At 38.0% G+C, this 16,572-nt stretch overlaps 1 protein-coding gene across 1 annotated transcript in view; it reads left to right on the top strand.

Moving 5' to 3' along the window:
• The window catches only part of Gucy2f (guanylate cyclase 2F, retinal), a 79,695-nt gene that overhangs the window by 39,429 nt on the left and 23,694 nt on the right, over positions 1-16,572 (top strand). The window contains exons 7-9 of the mRNA XM_075957550.1: positions 2,866-2,955; positions 11,172-11,348; positions 13,578-13,734. Of these exons, the coding sequence (XP_075813665.1) occupies positions 2,866-2,955; positions 11,172-11,348; positions 13,578-13,734 (424 nt within the window). The remainder of the gene's footprint in view (positions 1-2,865; positions 2,956-11,171; positions 11,349-13,577; positions 13,735-16,572) is intronic.

Here is a 16,572-nt window from a genome sequence, read left to right as displayed (position 1 = left end):
TAGTCCATGTGTGGTGGAGATAAAAGCTCCCCATTTCCTCCTTTTCCTTCATTTTTCATGAATGAAGGCGCACACAGACTCAATACAAACTTGCTTACAGAATTTGTGAGAACTAAAATTTAAACAAATATACTCCAAACATAGGGAGGCTGATAGGGAAAAGAGGAACCAAGTGGGCACTGGAAGATATTGGTGCTGTTATTGTCTTGGGTTCTTTATGGAGATATGAGATTGAGTTCTGTATATGTAAGATCCTCTCCAGCCCTCAAATTTAGTGATTTGACAGGAAAAGTGTTCTTAGCTACTCTGTCAGTGAATAATCCCAATAGAAGGTCAACCTAGTCTCTGATTATGAAGGTATCACATATGATCTATAAGGTGGTCAGAGCTCTTTAGTAACTAACTGATGTTCAGATCGTACACCATATGAGGGCATCACATCTATGCAGGCTCTATTCATGGTGACAATATGTTCTAACTTAAATGGAAATTGTACAGAAGGAGATGCAGACGTTCTGGCTTCCAGGCCTAGTTCTGGAATGGGTAGGGTGTCAAGCCTCACATCTATAGCTATCCCACCATTTCCAATTATACACATTGCTCAATCATTATTTTGACTATGCTTCAGAAATTCCTTGAGCTTCCCTCTTTCTCCTATCTCGTATTCATGGAACCCTGAATCCCATTTGTTTCTCCCATCCTGATAGCATGACTCCATATCCCCTAAAAGAGGCTTCCCGTGGCAGGGAGACCTTGGGGACATGCAGAATGTACACACTACCAGCGGGATGCCCTCCTTTGTGCCCAGGGTGTGGGTAAGTAAATGTGAGGGTGGAACACGCATGCTTATAAAATGTGCGTGCATTTACGCAGCCAAGGCTTCTGCCCAAAAACAAAGTGCACAATTATATACTCAAAGAATTAGGGCTTCTTTTTTTACCTGAGAGAAAACACCATCATCTAATTAGCACAGAGGTGCCAAAGCAGCTGGTAGTTACTGTGGGCCAAGTGACAATTGCCAAGGGGCTGTAAAGGTTTTTTTGTTTGTTTGTTTTTTGAACCCATCAGTACATATTATACATCATCTCATTTTGTAAAACTCCAGTTAGAGGTTTGTTCTCTCAGCTTAAGGCTTAGCCTTTGTTGACTGTAAAGGGCAAAGTTCTTTAAGAGATAAAGCAGTTAAACTTGTGGCAGGTCCTCTTGACTACTATGAATGAGTTTTAGGTCCCTGCCCGAGAGCAGAATTTGTAAGAGGACGTCAGTGTGAGGCAAATGGAGAGGATGTGAGTGAAGGGAATCCCAGAGATAAGGCAAGGGGAAAGGCTGGGTTTTAGGTGGCAGGCTTGACTATGGGTTGGAATTAAGATGAGGACTTGATAACATCCAGACTACTGGTCCCAACCCTACTTAGACCTTGTCATTCCCTAGGTGTTCTGTGGAACTCAATTACTGGTGCTTCTGGAACGTTTCCAGCTGACACTGATGCAGCTGGTCCAGGGTCACACTTGACCATTCTGTTACAGGCGCCAACTCATGCTGCCCTGCCTTTTTGAGCTTTATGGGCAATGAGCTTGACTCTCATAGATTTGTCCAGACAAATCTAGAGCCTTTCCCTCATCGAGGGACTCTGAACTCCTTGGCAAGGAGAGGCTTTGTAACACAAAATGCAGGGGAGTTACTGAGATGCCTGCAGCTGCCATTAGACTTAGCCTCTGGCAGCTTTCCAGATGAGCTGCTACAGCTGGCTATATTCCTTAATAAGAGAGTGGTTACACATTCCTATTTTCACAATTTGATTGCACAGAGCTCTCTTCTTTATTATCTCTACTTGATGACAAGTAGGTGCAGCTTGAAATGGACTCTCCAGGCTATAGGTAATAGATGTGCAGGCACTTTGAAGACTAGGGAGCACAGTGTAAGACATTATCATTATCACAGAGGAAAAGAAATCTATATTTATATTGCCTTTAAAATTTTTTTGGTTGGACAGAACTAAGTAGGGCTTGATGACTGATGACTCCTTGAGGCTATGCATGCACAAGAAAATTATCAGGTACTAGCAGTGAAGTGAGGAAAGAATAAAATAATTGAGTTAGAATTGACAGTGACCTTAGAAATTGTTGTTTTGTGTTTCAAAGTTAAGAATCAATTTTAATTACTCAGATTTGATCTTTACACATTGTATACTTGTATCAAATTATCACATTATACCCACAAACATTTCAACTCCAAAAAAATCAAATGATTACAAATGGAAAAAGTTGGAAATAGACTTTTGAAAGGGTCTAGATGACCTGTTACTGTGGCAGTACATGTTTGAATCAAAATAACAAAAAAATGTTTAATCTACATTTAAATCAGTGAGTTTATGATTAGTGAGTAAGAGAGCCCCCACCCTGACCTCATGGCCTGTCACACAAGAGAAAAATGAATCAATGTAAAGGCTGCAAACATTTGTGGCATTCCATCTCCTGCCTTGCATTTCCCACTACAGACGCCTCAAGGCAATGGGAATTGCAATCACCAACCATCACCATTAATCGAAGCAAGCCCTGTGCCACATCACTTAGCCATGAATAAGTGAAGTGACCTGGCACTTTCTGCAGTTAGTTAAGGAAGACATTTCAGAGTGGTATCCTTGCATTTCCTGGGATCTGCATACACGTGGGTTATTTCCCTGCCCTGAGTGCTTTGACACATTTAACTTTACCTACTTTGTACAAGTTCATTTTCACCCAGAATGGGAGTTTCTTTGGGGTTGAGGGTGGGGGAGGAGAAAAACAATCTGTTTGTAGTGGTAATTTTACTGTAAGCCTGACTGACAACTAAGTCTCATCAGTATTCTTTCCCTTTTCTTTCCAGGGTGACTGGGTGTGGCTGAAAAAGTTCCCTCCTGGAGATTTTGGGGACATTAAGTCTATCAAATCAAGTGCAAGTGATATGTTTGAAATGGTATGAGAAGCCCTCATTTGTGTACATCCCTACTCAAACCAATACTTTCTTCCAAGTAATTAGCAGCAGCCCGCCAGCATGAGGCAGTCATGGTATGATCTTGTGACACAATAGCAAATGCAGGAGAATGGAAAACACAGACTCTGAACCAAAGAAGGAGCTTTATTAATTTGCACCCATCAGCCACATTCCCTGAGCCTTCATGTTCCTTTTTGCAAAATGTCTGTCTGCTTTTTATTGCTTTCTCTTCTATATTGGGAAGAAAATTAAGAGACAATACATCCAATGCTTCTTCCATATTCCTGGCTCATAACTTCTTTATAAAACGATGCCTATTAAGATAATTATCAATTAAGTATACTATAATCATCCATGTGCCCATTTTTTAGACCTTGAAGATTCATCTGGTAATTAGTGTTTGAAATATGGTATTTTCTTAACTCCACTGGTTATGTTCAAAGTGTCCTTGGATAGTTTACTTAAGGAAGCGCCTATAAATAAATAAGTCAGGCATGATCTCTCCTAAGCCATTTAAATTCTTGCCTCCTCCTTAAACTTGAATTGTAGTCTGTGAAAAATTCGTGGATATTGCCTTTGGTTCTTTCAAGTGCTAGTAATAGTAAATTTCTCCACATTTACAAAGCAGACAAATAATTCCAACAGATGTGATTGAGGACCAACTGCATGCAGACCACAGTGCAAGTGAGGAAAGAAAGGAAACCAACGATATGGCCCATGGGGAACAGGGGTTATTCTAAGGGTTAAGATGAACTATCATGATGTGGTATTTCCCTTACATAGGATTTTGGTGCCTGGAACTGAAGGGAAAATAATCATAGATAAACTGAAGAGGACCAAAGGCAGCAGAAACAGCCTATTTCACAGTGATTTTATGACCTTAGATACTAACCCTAACTACTACATTCAAAATAAAGAGGCTAAATGGCCCAAAACTACAGAAGCTTATAAAATATAAGTGTGTGAATAAACAGATAAGCCAACATAAGAGTTTGTGCATCACACCTTTTCTTTTTGGGGTGTGTGTGTGTGTGTGTGTGTGTGTGTGTGTGTGTGTACATGTATATGGTGAGGTTTTATTTTGGCATCAATTCAATTTTATGGAAGAACCCTCAAGAATCTTTAAGGGGACATTCACATAGACTTAGGACGTGCTCAGTTTGCTCAGTTGTCTACTTGATCTACTTATACATTTGGAATTATTTAAAGGTAAGTTGTAGACATTGTCTTTCACCTTTAAGTTGTTTTTCATTTGTTTTCTAAAGCCGAAAACATTTTTATACTTCACTAGAGTACAATGATCAAAATCAGACAATTTGACATTTATACAACGCTGTCATTTAAATTACTACCCATATTTTAATTTTATCAATTGCCTTAACACAATACCAGTATAATGCAATTCTTCTCATGTCAGTTTACACTATAGGTTCCCATGGCTGTATGCCTCTTAGAATTCCTTTAATATGACAGCTTCTCAGACTTCTTTCTCTTTCTTCACCCTAATATCCTTTTAAGAATTCTGGTCAGTTATTGGTAAATTAACCTTCTACCTGGGTTTGCCTAACATCCTCATGGTTTTCTTTATGCATCTTTAGCCAGATAGTTTCAGGAGGGATGTAGTCTTTTTTTGTACACTTTATTCAAGAGTAACACATGTCAGCTAGCATCCCATTGTTGGTGATGTTAACTTTGAGTTCATAGCAGCTTCCTATGTGAATTACTTTGCCCCAGAGTAATTAGTACATGATCTTAAAATAATTTGAACCTATAGAAATAATTTACTCTTTTTTGTGATGGGATCTTACTCTGTAACCCAGGCTGGCCTGTAACTCACTTTGTAATACAGGCTGGCTCCCAAAACATAAAAATCCTCCTGCCTTAGCCTTCTAGGAATTGAGAATAAAGGTGTGAGATACCATGTTTGTGTCTTTCTGGGTTTTTTTAGTCTACTCTTACTCATTATTTTACTTACTTATTGATTTCTTTCTTACTTCCTTTTCTCTTTCTCCTCCTCCTCCTCCTCCTCCTCCTCCTCCTCCTCCTCCTCCTCCTCTTCTTCTTCTTCTTCGTTTTTCAACACAGGGTTTCACTGTATACCACTGGCTGTCCTGGAACTCACCCTGTAGACCAGGCTGGCCTCAAACTCACAAAGATCCCCCTGCTTCTCCCTCACAAGTGCTGGGCTTAAAGGTGTGTACCACTAAAACCTGGTCATAATTTTATAATACTAACATACTTTGTATACTTATTGACTGACATTTATTATAAGAAAGAACCTTCCCTTTTCCTCTATTATTTATATTATTTTTATTTTTTTATTGATTTTATTGAGCTATACATTTTTCTCTGCTTACCTCCCTGTCTCCCCCTCCCCTTCAGCCCTCTCCCATGGTCCCAATTTACTCAAGAGATCTTGTCTTTTTCTACTTCCCATGTAGATTACATCCATGTATGTCTATCTTAGGATCCTCATTGTTGTCTAGGTTCTCTGGGATAATGATTTGTAGGCTGGTTTTCTTTGATTTATGAGTGAGTGCATGTGATAGTTGTCTTTCTGGGTCTGGGTTACCTCACTCAATATGATATTTCCTAGTTCTATCCATTTGCCTGTAAATTTTAAGATGTCATTATTTTTTTCTGCTGTGTAATACTCCATTGTGTAAATGTACCACACTTTCCTCATCCATTCTTTGGATAAGAGGCATTCAGGTTGTTTCCAGGTTCTGGCTATGACAAACAATGCTGCTATGAACATAGTTGAGCACATGTCCTTGCGGTACGATTGAGCATCTTTTGGATATATACCCCAAAGTGGAATTGCTGGGTCTTGAGGAAGGTCCTTTCCTAATTTTCTGAGAAATCACCATACTGATATCCAAAGGGGCTGTACCAGCTTGCACTCCCACCAGCAATGGAGGAGTGTTCTCTTTTCCCCACAACCTCTCTAACATGAGTTGTCATCAGTGATTTTGATCTTGGCCCTTCTTGCATGTGTAAGATGGAATCTCAGAGTTGTTTTGATTTGCATTTCTCTGATGACTAAGGATGTTGAGCATTTCCTTAAGTGTCTTTCAGCCATTTTAGATTCCTCTGTTGAGAGTTCTCTGTTCATATTATTTTTCAATCATTATGCATGCATAGACTTTACAGTTGTTTAGAAAGGGTCAACATCTTTGCCATATTTCTGGTTTTAAAAGAAAGGGATTCAGCATAGTTCCCTTATGTCTAATGTTATCTCCAAGTCATATATGTACTCCTGGTTGTCTAGAAATTTCTATTATGTAGTTTTTTCAAAATAATTTATTTTACCTGTTGAAATGGTTGTTATTTATGTCTTTATTCTGTTAATATAGTAAGGTACATTGCTTGAAAATAAGTATTGAATAAACCTTAATATAGCTGGGGTAAATTCCACTTGTTCATTGAAACTTGTTCATTCTTTGAAAGTACTTCTGGATGATTCTTAGGGTTTTCTCTGCAATTATGTTTATCAGAAAAATTTATTGATAAGATCACTTTTAATCTCATATATCCTTACCCCATTCTTGTCAATGTATTTTTCCTTTACTATTAAAATTTCCCTATTGTTTAATTTCACATTTTTTGTGTACATCGATACTCTAATGCTAAGGGCATATATATTAGTGTCTTACTGAGAACTCAAGAACAATGGCAATGGGTTTTTGATCCTACTGCACAGACTGGCTTTCGGGGAGCCTAGGCAGTTTGGATGCTCACCTTACTAGACCTGGATGGAGGTGGGTGGTCCTTGGACTTCCCACAGGTCAGGGAACCCTGATTGCTCTTCGAACTGATGAGGGAGGGGGACTTGACTGGGGGAGGGAGAGGGAAATGGGAGGCAGTGGTGGGGAGGAGGCAGAAATCTTTAATAAATAAATAAATTAAAAAAATACTTTGCAACAGTTTCTATGTGAAAGAATAAGCAATTTTGAATAATTTCTGATTACTGTTTTGTAAATACTTACATTATGAGGTTCCCCCCCTTTTACCTACCAATGTAATATCACCAAACACAGTGTTGAAAGAACTCTATAAAATTTTCTTCCTCGGATCCAGTATGAGTCAGCTCCAGGCTGCAGCTACATATATGCACATTTATGATAGTGATGTTTTTATCATTATAAAAATTCACTTTCAATTCTAGTAATACCTGTTTTCCTAACAAGTTTTATTCAATGATAATATAGCCATTTCATCTTCTCATTTAATTTTGTGTAGAGTATTTTTCTATTTTCTCATTTTGAAACTCTTTAATTTTCGGATTGAATGTTCATTTCTTTCAGGAAGCATGCATTTTTTTTGTCACTTTCCCCCACTGTTCTACAACCTGTACTTAGTAACTGTAATCTTTAGTAAATTGAGGTACCAATTGAAATAGTTCAGAATTTGATCTACTATTTATCTTCCATCTCATCTATTTCTCTATTTTATTTTGTTCATTTTTCTTGCCTTACTTTTACTAAAATTCTGTGGATGGACTTCAATTTGTTTCTTATATTTGCATTTTTAGGTATAGATTACTGATTTCTTTTTAGTAATTGTTCTAGAAAGTTCTGAATGCATTTTAAACTTGTCACAATACACTTAGTGCTAATATTGTACCACTTTACACCAAACATGAAAGATTTATAAACACATTGCTATTTTTAGCATATCTACATTCTTTGCTTTACTGTTTGAATGTATATTATCTTCATGAATATCATGAACCACATAATACAGGGCCAGTTTTTACTTTAAACATTCATATATATATTTTATAGAAATTAAGATAATTTAAATATATTGTTTTATATTTATCAGCATATTTATTATTTGTAATCATTTTCATTTTTTTTCTAATTTTCAAATGTATTTTTAATGCTGCTAAAAAGATATGGGAATAGAGGTATAAATTTTTAATACTCTCAGGAATGGAAAGATTGCTTGGCAGTTCAGCGTAATGGCTTTTTCTTTCAGAGGACTCTAATTCAGTTCCCAGCACCTACATTGGGTGGCTCATAATCATCTCTAACTCCACTTCTGGAGGATCTACCATCTTCTATGGACTGTTATGAGCACACACATGTGTCATACAGTCTTACACATATATACACGTAAATAAAAATACAAATGTCTACATTTTAAAGTATTCAAAGAGCCCTCTGACTCTTGAAGTATATTGGTTGGTAGTATTAGATCATAAAATTTCTAGTATGGGGCTGGAGAGATGGCTCAGAAGTTAAGGGCATGTCTTGCTCTTCCAGAGGATCTGAGTTTGATTTCCAGTATCAGATGACTCACAACCACCTGTAACTCCAGCTCCAGGGTACCTAATGTCTTTGGCCTTTGGAGGTACCTGAATTCACATAAACATGCCTGCACATGCATGCTGTCACATGCACGCATACACATACACACATACATGTACACTATTTAAAAGAATAAAATAAATAAAAGAGAAAATAATCCTAAAAACAGTTTTGTTGCCAGTACCTTAATAATATTTTCTGTATGACTATTGACTTCTGGGTGTTAGGCAGTAGATAGGTTGATACAGGAATATGAATAATAGTTTATACAATGATCAAAACAAAATAAAGTGCGAGAAACAGACATATATAGCCAATTAGCCAATGGTAGAAAAAAAATTTTGCTGCTGCAATATGTATCAATGGATAATTTAATAATACCTGGTGTGAGAGAAGGTGGGTGGGATTAATTCTGATTTTGCCATATTTCAGAATCACTCTAATTAATTAAAGTAGTATTTAAGATTATATGGATTAGTATTTGACTCAGAAGCGGGTATCTCTGGTAGCTAAATGCTTAAAGGTTTTATGTCAGATAGGGAAATAGCAAATATCTTGATGCAAGACACATTCAACCCTTGATATTTTGATGGTAGACAGCTAAGTAAGTGTTATGGAAGAGGTAAAGTATATGTCTATCTAGTAATTTTTCACCTTGCAAAAGGGGTCTAGTCTTTCTCTCCATATTATTCAGAGTCTCCATAGGGCAAGACTGCATGTAAGTATCTATCTGCTTTCAACACAGAAAATTCTCTCATGTTTACATCTGAGGATGGATGGCTGTAAAGTTTAGGCAGAGATGTAGTCTCAAAATATGCCAGTGTTATGGCTATTCATATAATGTTAGATGCTTTAACAAATATGCTTCTGAATAATTAATGTCTTTTGGTGCTAGGAGATTGAACTCAGTAAGTCATGTATGTGGTCAATCACTCAGCTATAACCCTGGCCTTTTAATGTTTTATTTTTGAGACAGATTCTCATTATATAGCCCCAGCTGGCATGCATATTGCTATGTAGCCAGGGCAACCTTGAATTCACAGAGATCTACCTGCCTTGCCTTTCGAGTGCTGATATTAAAAGTGTATCCCACCATATCCAAGGCACTAAATATCCTAAAACACTGCATAAATTTAGTTCTCAATCAGTAACAAAAGACAGGTTTTCTTCATTGGTAGGTGATCCTCCTTCAATATGACGGTTTAGAAATCCAGGCTACAGCTATCTTACAAATTTACGATGTCTGATGTCCTTGTTAAATGTGTATTTATCAATGGAATTAGAAAAATTAATATGAAATATTTACTTGCTTCATAAAAGCCTTTGACTAGAAATGGAACATATCCCTTCTCTTTTATTCTATTGCTTAGACTTCATTCATATTGCTATGCTTACTTTCAGTAGAGGCTAGGGAATGTGAATTAGTTTCTTAATCAGTTTGTATTAGTTTTTAAATACAGTTCTAGAGCCCAGTGGCTTCAGTTTTTTGGTTCATAAGAGAATGAAATCTTAGAAGAATGTGCTTAATTTGCTATATGTGAGTTTTCATGTCTTCTTTAATTGGTTTAGGTTGAAGTAGACTAATAATTGTCATGGGTGTCAGGCTTTTTATAATTAATAGGCAAAGGAGATAGTCAGTTTCCATGAAGATTAACTTATTTTTGGCTCAGACCTTTTTGTTGAGTCTTACAGTGTAATTCATGCCAGTAAATGGACTGCTATTTCTCCATACTTTATGTGACAATCTTTTGACTTTGTCCTCTCACTTCTCACCTCATGACATTATGCATCTAAGATCTAGTCTGTTTCTAGTCATTCAGTGTTGCTACCATTCTAAGCCTGTGTGCACATGAGTGTGTGCACACTCACATATGTGCAGTTACATATGGAGAGAATTGTACTTACTATATTCAGGGGATTGGTTTCAGGAATCCCTCAGATACCAAAATCTATGAAAACTTAAATGTCTTACATAAAATAGAACAATACTTTGCATCCAAACAATGTATACCCTCCCATATACTTTGCATTATGTCTCGATTATTTTTAATATTCATTACAATGTTAATTCTATGTACATAATTTGCTGCATTGCTTTAGGAGTAACAAGAAAAAGGTTTGTACATGTTCAGCATAAATGCAACTTTTTCGAATAATTTGATCTATAATTAGTTTACTGTGCAGATGCATACATTATACTAATGCTCAAATGTGTGTGCCTTATATCTACTTACTGAGACTATTAATAGAGTATAGTTATTTAAATTTTATTTCATGGTTCTCCATAAAATTATATGACACAGGACAGTGAAATTTTGATAGTCACATCATGGTTTGTGGCTTCTGTCTATTTCTCTCCCTTTCTATTTCACATTTTCCACATTGCATAGTAGCCTGGGAAGACTAAACCTATTGCAGTTTCCTCAGTTCAGAAATGTTCTGCCCCTCCATCGTGGCAACTGGTCAATCCTTGCATGTTCTTCAGTAGTTTAGTTATCAATTCTTTGGAAAGCTTCCTTTGATACCTGCCTTCCTTACTGCCTGTCTGGATGAGCTGTTTAACTTCTGAACTCACTCAACATCTCATGGTCTCTTTTAAAACACAGTGCGTGATGAGATATAATTTCAAGATCACTTTCCTATTATTCTTTACCGAGTGTGAGATCTTTTGGGACAAGTAACTGCACTGTATTCATTTTTTCTCCTATGATCATATTATCATTTTCTCATATCTCAAGTAAATACATAAGATATATTTATTTTCTCATTTTTACAGCTTTGGCATCTTGCCCACCCCCAATCTTGTATCTTTGTGTAGTGCAGCCAACAGCCTGCCACTGACATAAGACAGCTGTGACTGTTCTCCCTGTGTCTTCTTTGCAGATGAAAGACCTGCGGCATGAGAATGTCAACCCTTTACTGGGCTTCTTCTGTGATTCAGGGATGTTTGCCGTTGTGACAGAATTTTGTTCTCGAAGGAGCCTAGAAGACATACTGACTAATGATGACGTGAAACTCGACTGGATGTTCAAATCTTCACTACTGCTGGACCTCATCAAGGTTACTGGCAAGACTAAGGGAGTCTTGGATTTTCGTTATAGATTTGAAATTTATAAAGATTTTTTTGACTGTTGTTTTTGTTTTACTCTTTTGGGTTAGAAATGTAAGGTTTGGAGATGTTTTCTTTCCTGTGGGCTATTGTGATCATTTCACTCCTCCGCATTTTCTCCCAAGTCCTGACTCTCCACCCTCTCACTGCCCTTTTGTCCATATACATATAGCGTATTGATACAGAAAGTATTTGCCCATGTTCCCTCTCAATCTGAGGGCCGCATTTCCCTTTTTTCTTCTGTTTGCTGTCAAGTTCTCTTCAGCCTTTAGCCATATCTCACTTCTAAGCTGCTTTGTAGATATTGGGGAATAGTCACACCTAGAATCTTTCACACTATTTAGAATCAGCTGCTGGCTTTCATTTTCTAAAAGATGTCTAAGTCTAGAACTGGATGATGAGACTTTGTAAATCTAATTGTGGATGTGGGCCTCGATCACTGGAACACAAATGTCCACTGATTAGATAAGGGAGCATCTCCATTGTGTGTGCCATAGACTTTTACAATGGGAATTTGTGAAAAGGTCCATGACTCAACTTCTGTAGAATCAATGAACTCTATGGGATGACATAAAGCTCTGTGTATGTGCATTTTGATGGAGTTGTTCTGAGTACATATTGAGCTATGTACACATTAATCACAGCCTTGAGTTTTGTATAGTGACAGACATTTTCAAGGAGGTATAAAAGGGCAAGACATTATTTTATTCTCAGTTTGTAAAATGGCCATGATTAACCTTCTCCAAACCCCCAGAAGCATGGAAAGGCTACATGAGACAGTCTTTAGTTTACAATATCTAGCACACATAGTAGGTTCCTAATATGTATTTATCAGCTGAGTATTGTGTGACAGAGATGATAATAGAATGCTGTGAAAATATGACAATATAGCTATATTGTCACAGCTGATATGAATGCAAATCCCCCAATTCCTCTTCTAGTACTATTTCTGCTCACACTACACACATCTTCAGGCCCATAGTCAGTGATATTCAAACACTAGCTATCCTGGGGGAAAGCATGCCCATTGTAGACTTGGCTTGAGAGTGCTGAAGAGCAAGCCTTCCTGAGAGCACAAAATGTAAAGTGTGAGAATGCAAAGAGGTACCAGGCTGCGAAGCAGAGCTGGTTCACTAAAAGGCCACTTGGCATCAGCAATTCTAAATACTAAAATACAGATGTATGTCTATGTGAAGTGATTAAATTCATCTGATGGGCAGTTCTTGTACATCACATTCGAACGTCATGTACAGGTCTCAAGCATCCCATAGATCGGAAATACCTAGCTTTCTTCACTTAGCCATTCTTTCCTTATAAAACAGTACATTAAATTAGAACCAACTGTTACAAACCTATGTGGGAAAAATATTGACATTTATCCAGCCGTCTTCCTTTTATCACCTCTACTATAAGTTAGCTACTGCAAAAAAATTGGAAACTAGACTTGAAATTCCTTTTATGTTTATTTGCATATATTAAAACAATTGTATTTATTTTTAATACATAGGCCATCCCATAACTTGGCAGCTCACTATTTTGTATTTGGTTTATAGTTATATCACTATAAGTGCATACTGATCGACTTTATTCTTTCTAAGTGTTACAGAATATTCAAGAATAAGAATGTATCATAAATCTAGCTACTCCCTTATGATACTCAGTTTATTTCCAATTATGCACTATAGAAAATCAAAACTGCAGTGTTTTCTTGTTTTGTTTATGTACATATCTACAAGCGTACATGGTTTTTCTGAAAAAGTAGAACCCCTACAGTGTACATATGTAAACAATTTGTAGCTCCTGTTAAATTGCCTCAACAGTTTTTCTTCTGCTAATAATGGATTGAGAATTGCATTAGATCTGTGGGGGAGAATGAGACTCTCCCAGATCCTGGCAATTACACGTGTATGAATCCATCCTGTACTTGAAATGTCAATACATCTCCCAGTAGCACATAATTCTCAATAAACACAAGATACCTTTCTTTATCAAAGTCAAGCATTTTCGAGCTAGACTAGACCTCAACATCGTGTCAAAGGATTGCTTTGTCTGCAAATAGGAAAAAAAGGGTTGGATTCCGGATCATAATCACCCATGCCATTAACAATCACAGAAATTGGCTCTAAAAGCATAAAACAGTTAAATGAGTGGCTAAATAAATTTTGTTGTATCATCTGCAGGGAATGAAATACTTACACCACAGAAAATTTATTCACGGGAGGCTAAAATCTCGGAATTGTGTTGTAGATGGGCGTTTTGTACTAAAGGTGACAGATTATGGCTTTAATGACATCTTAGAAATGCTGAGACTCTCTGAAGAGGAACCTTCTGAAGAAGGTAAGCAATGAATTGTACCCTCTGGTGCACACAAGGTAACATCAAGGTTCAAATGAAACTATGCACTGAATTAAAGCCTTAGGGTGAGTTCAACTCCTCACTTTTGTTGAAAATCCAGCCTCATTTCCAAGCCAAGGGACTTGAATGCAGTCTGCAGGCTGTAACCTCAGCCCAGTCTTTCCTTCCAAACAAAGCCATTGCAGTACTGTTCAGTCCCTGCTGAGGCAAGATTAGGCTGTATTGTTTAGACACCCCAGCAGTCCCTGGAGAATCTTGCTGAGTGCTAGGCACACAGTAGGTGCTCAATAAATACTTGTCAGCTTGAAGGGAGAGTGATTTAGAAGTTGGACCCCCCCAAACTATATTCTAGAGTGGGATGTCACTAGAACATATCTATCAGAGAGAAAGAAACAAGGAGGCAGCCCCTTGCAATTGAGCACTCTATGAGTTGTGTAGAATGGCTTCAGACCGAGTAAAAGACTTGTAAGTAAGCAGGCATGCTTGGGACATCCACTTTGGGCTTTGGCTTCTGTCTGTTGCACAAGTAGCAGCACTAAGGAATGCTGGGCAGAATCACAACTCATCAGAGCTAAAGGAGAAACCTGATGTGTGGGAGAACAGACAGTCCCCAAAAGACAGGCGGCTAGAACATGGTGGCCCTGCAAGTTTAAAAATTGCTGACTTCACTACAGGGGAGGCAAGAACAATAAAAGACAGAGAGCCACATGCCCAGATAGAGATGGACAGCCAGGCATTGAAAGTATCAAACTACACTTTCCAAAATGTATGCAACACTAAACTCTAGGACGCCATCTGGTCCAATTCTTCCATTTACAGATGAGAGAAGAGAGGCTCACGAGCTACTCAGATCATACAGTCACCTCACTGCAATTCAGTTCAGGTCTTCACCCAGGCAACAAACCCTAGTTTTCTCTTTCTCTGCCCATTCATGTTTTGGAGGAGTTGAAACTCTTGGAAAAATAACAGTGACAGCTATGACATTTCCCCTCTCCTGCTCCCTCTCCCTTTACCTGTCCCTGACATAGCTGCGTGGTAATTACTTGTCTAATTCTAGTTTGAATGCCTAGTTTGCCATTTGCCTTGGCTTTACAATAAGGTGTTGCGATAATAGCTGCAGAGATGGCAGGTACTTAACATTCTGTAAAAATTAGACATGGAGAAAAGGTAAAACACAATACTTTCTCGGGGTTCCATTTAATTCACAGTAATTCACAGACTGGCAAAACTTTCAACCTTAGGGACATCTTGTTGTAAAGTGAGGACAGGATTTCTGCAGTTTGCCTTTAGCTGTGCCTCTATGGATGTGCGTGAGAGTGGGTGTGTACTGTGTACTGTCTCTGCATCTTTGTTTCTCACTCTTGTTTGACTCCACTCTCGAAATCACTGTCTATTCTCCATAGACTGCAGCCATCACAAACTTTCTAGACTGCAAATCTGGCTTCATTCTAGGTGTCCCTCACTGAATGACTTCTCATTGCCTTTAGGGCAAAGTTCAAATTCTTTACCTGAGTCTTACTTGGTCTGGGTTTAACCCTTTCTCTTCTGTCTCTTTGCTCCAGTCCTGAAGAACTCCATCAGGTTGCTTATGTATGTCAAGCTCTTTCTTTAGCCCTTTCACGTATGCTGCGCTTTCTGCCTGGGATGTTCTTCCTTTCCCATTGTCACAAACATTTATCTGAACACAGCTAAGTTTTCTTCCTTTAGGACTCAGCTTAAGTATTGTTGCATCAAGATGTTTCCTATGACCCCGTATGCCTGGCTAAGTTGCTTTCAAGATCTTTAAGGTCCCCAAATTTATTGTAGATTTGTACTTTGCTAGTAATATTTATCTACTCAGTTATCTATTCTTCATTCCCAAACTATAAGCTCCATGGAGATAAGAAGCAGGTTTGAGTCCCACAGTAACAGAATAAATATTTGTTAGGTTAATGAATGAATGAGAAAAAAAATGAAATGATGGAACTGATCTATCCTAAATGATGAGGCTTATAGGGTCGGCTCAACTTTTGCTTTGGGAAAATTGAGGTTGAGGAAAGTAAACTGATTAGTGGTCAAACTGGGCTTTATAAACCCAGGTCTCTTGAATTCCATTCTGATTTTTTAATGCTATATCATCATGGTTTTTCAAAGTTGACTATATATCAATATAACAAGGTCGTGTAAGTAGTAGCTGCAGCCAATACAAAAGAAGCCAGAGTAATTTTTTTCTCACCTTTCTAACAGTCTATATCTAATGGCAGCCAGCGGCTCTTGGTTCTGGGGTGGACATGAGGAAGGGGGGATGGGTTGGAAGATGGGATGAGTGTTCATTACTGTTCGCTCTCAACTGTAGTGTATTAGAGATTCAAGCTTGTTTTAGCCATTAACAGCATATGCGCCCGTGCTCTCTGAAAGAACTATTTGGTAATGATTGTATTTAATAACTGAGCTTTTTATCAGACGGTTGGCTTGTTTCCCCTTCTCATGCCTTTAAATGTGCAGGGAGACCATGCCAGGAACAAGTGCCATTTTTGTTTTTGCTTTCAAATATCCACTCTGGCTCACCCTTCTCAACCTATTCTTAAATTCTCACGGTGACTAGAGGATCACTCAGTCACTTCAGTGGTTTTGTAAATATGACTTTCTAGGAAGGCAGACATAAGAGCAAACCACCACCGCAAGTGAACCTCTACTGTGAGTGTACCAGAGACTGTTGGGTGGGAAGTCAGAGGTGCCTGTTACTGGGAATAGATGCTTGAAAGGCAAAGAGGGGAGAAGATGGGCACATGAGAAAGACTGGGTCTAGAAGATCTTGTTCCAGCCTCTTCATTATGGCTG

This window comes from Microtus pennsylvanicus, chromosome X, assembly GCF_037038515.1.
Source record: "Microtus pennsylvanicus isolate mMicPen1 chromosome X, mMicPen1.hap1, whole genome shotgun sequence".
NCBI classification, from domain to species: Eukaryota; Metazoa; Chordata; class Mammalia; order Rodentia; family Cricetidae; genus Microtus; species Microtus pennsylvanicus.
The sequence above is the reverse complement of the archived record's forward strand: the minus strand, read 5'-3'. Positions and strand labels throughout refer to the sequence as shown.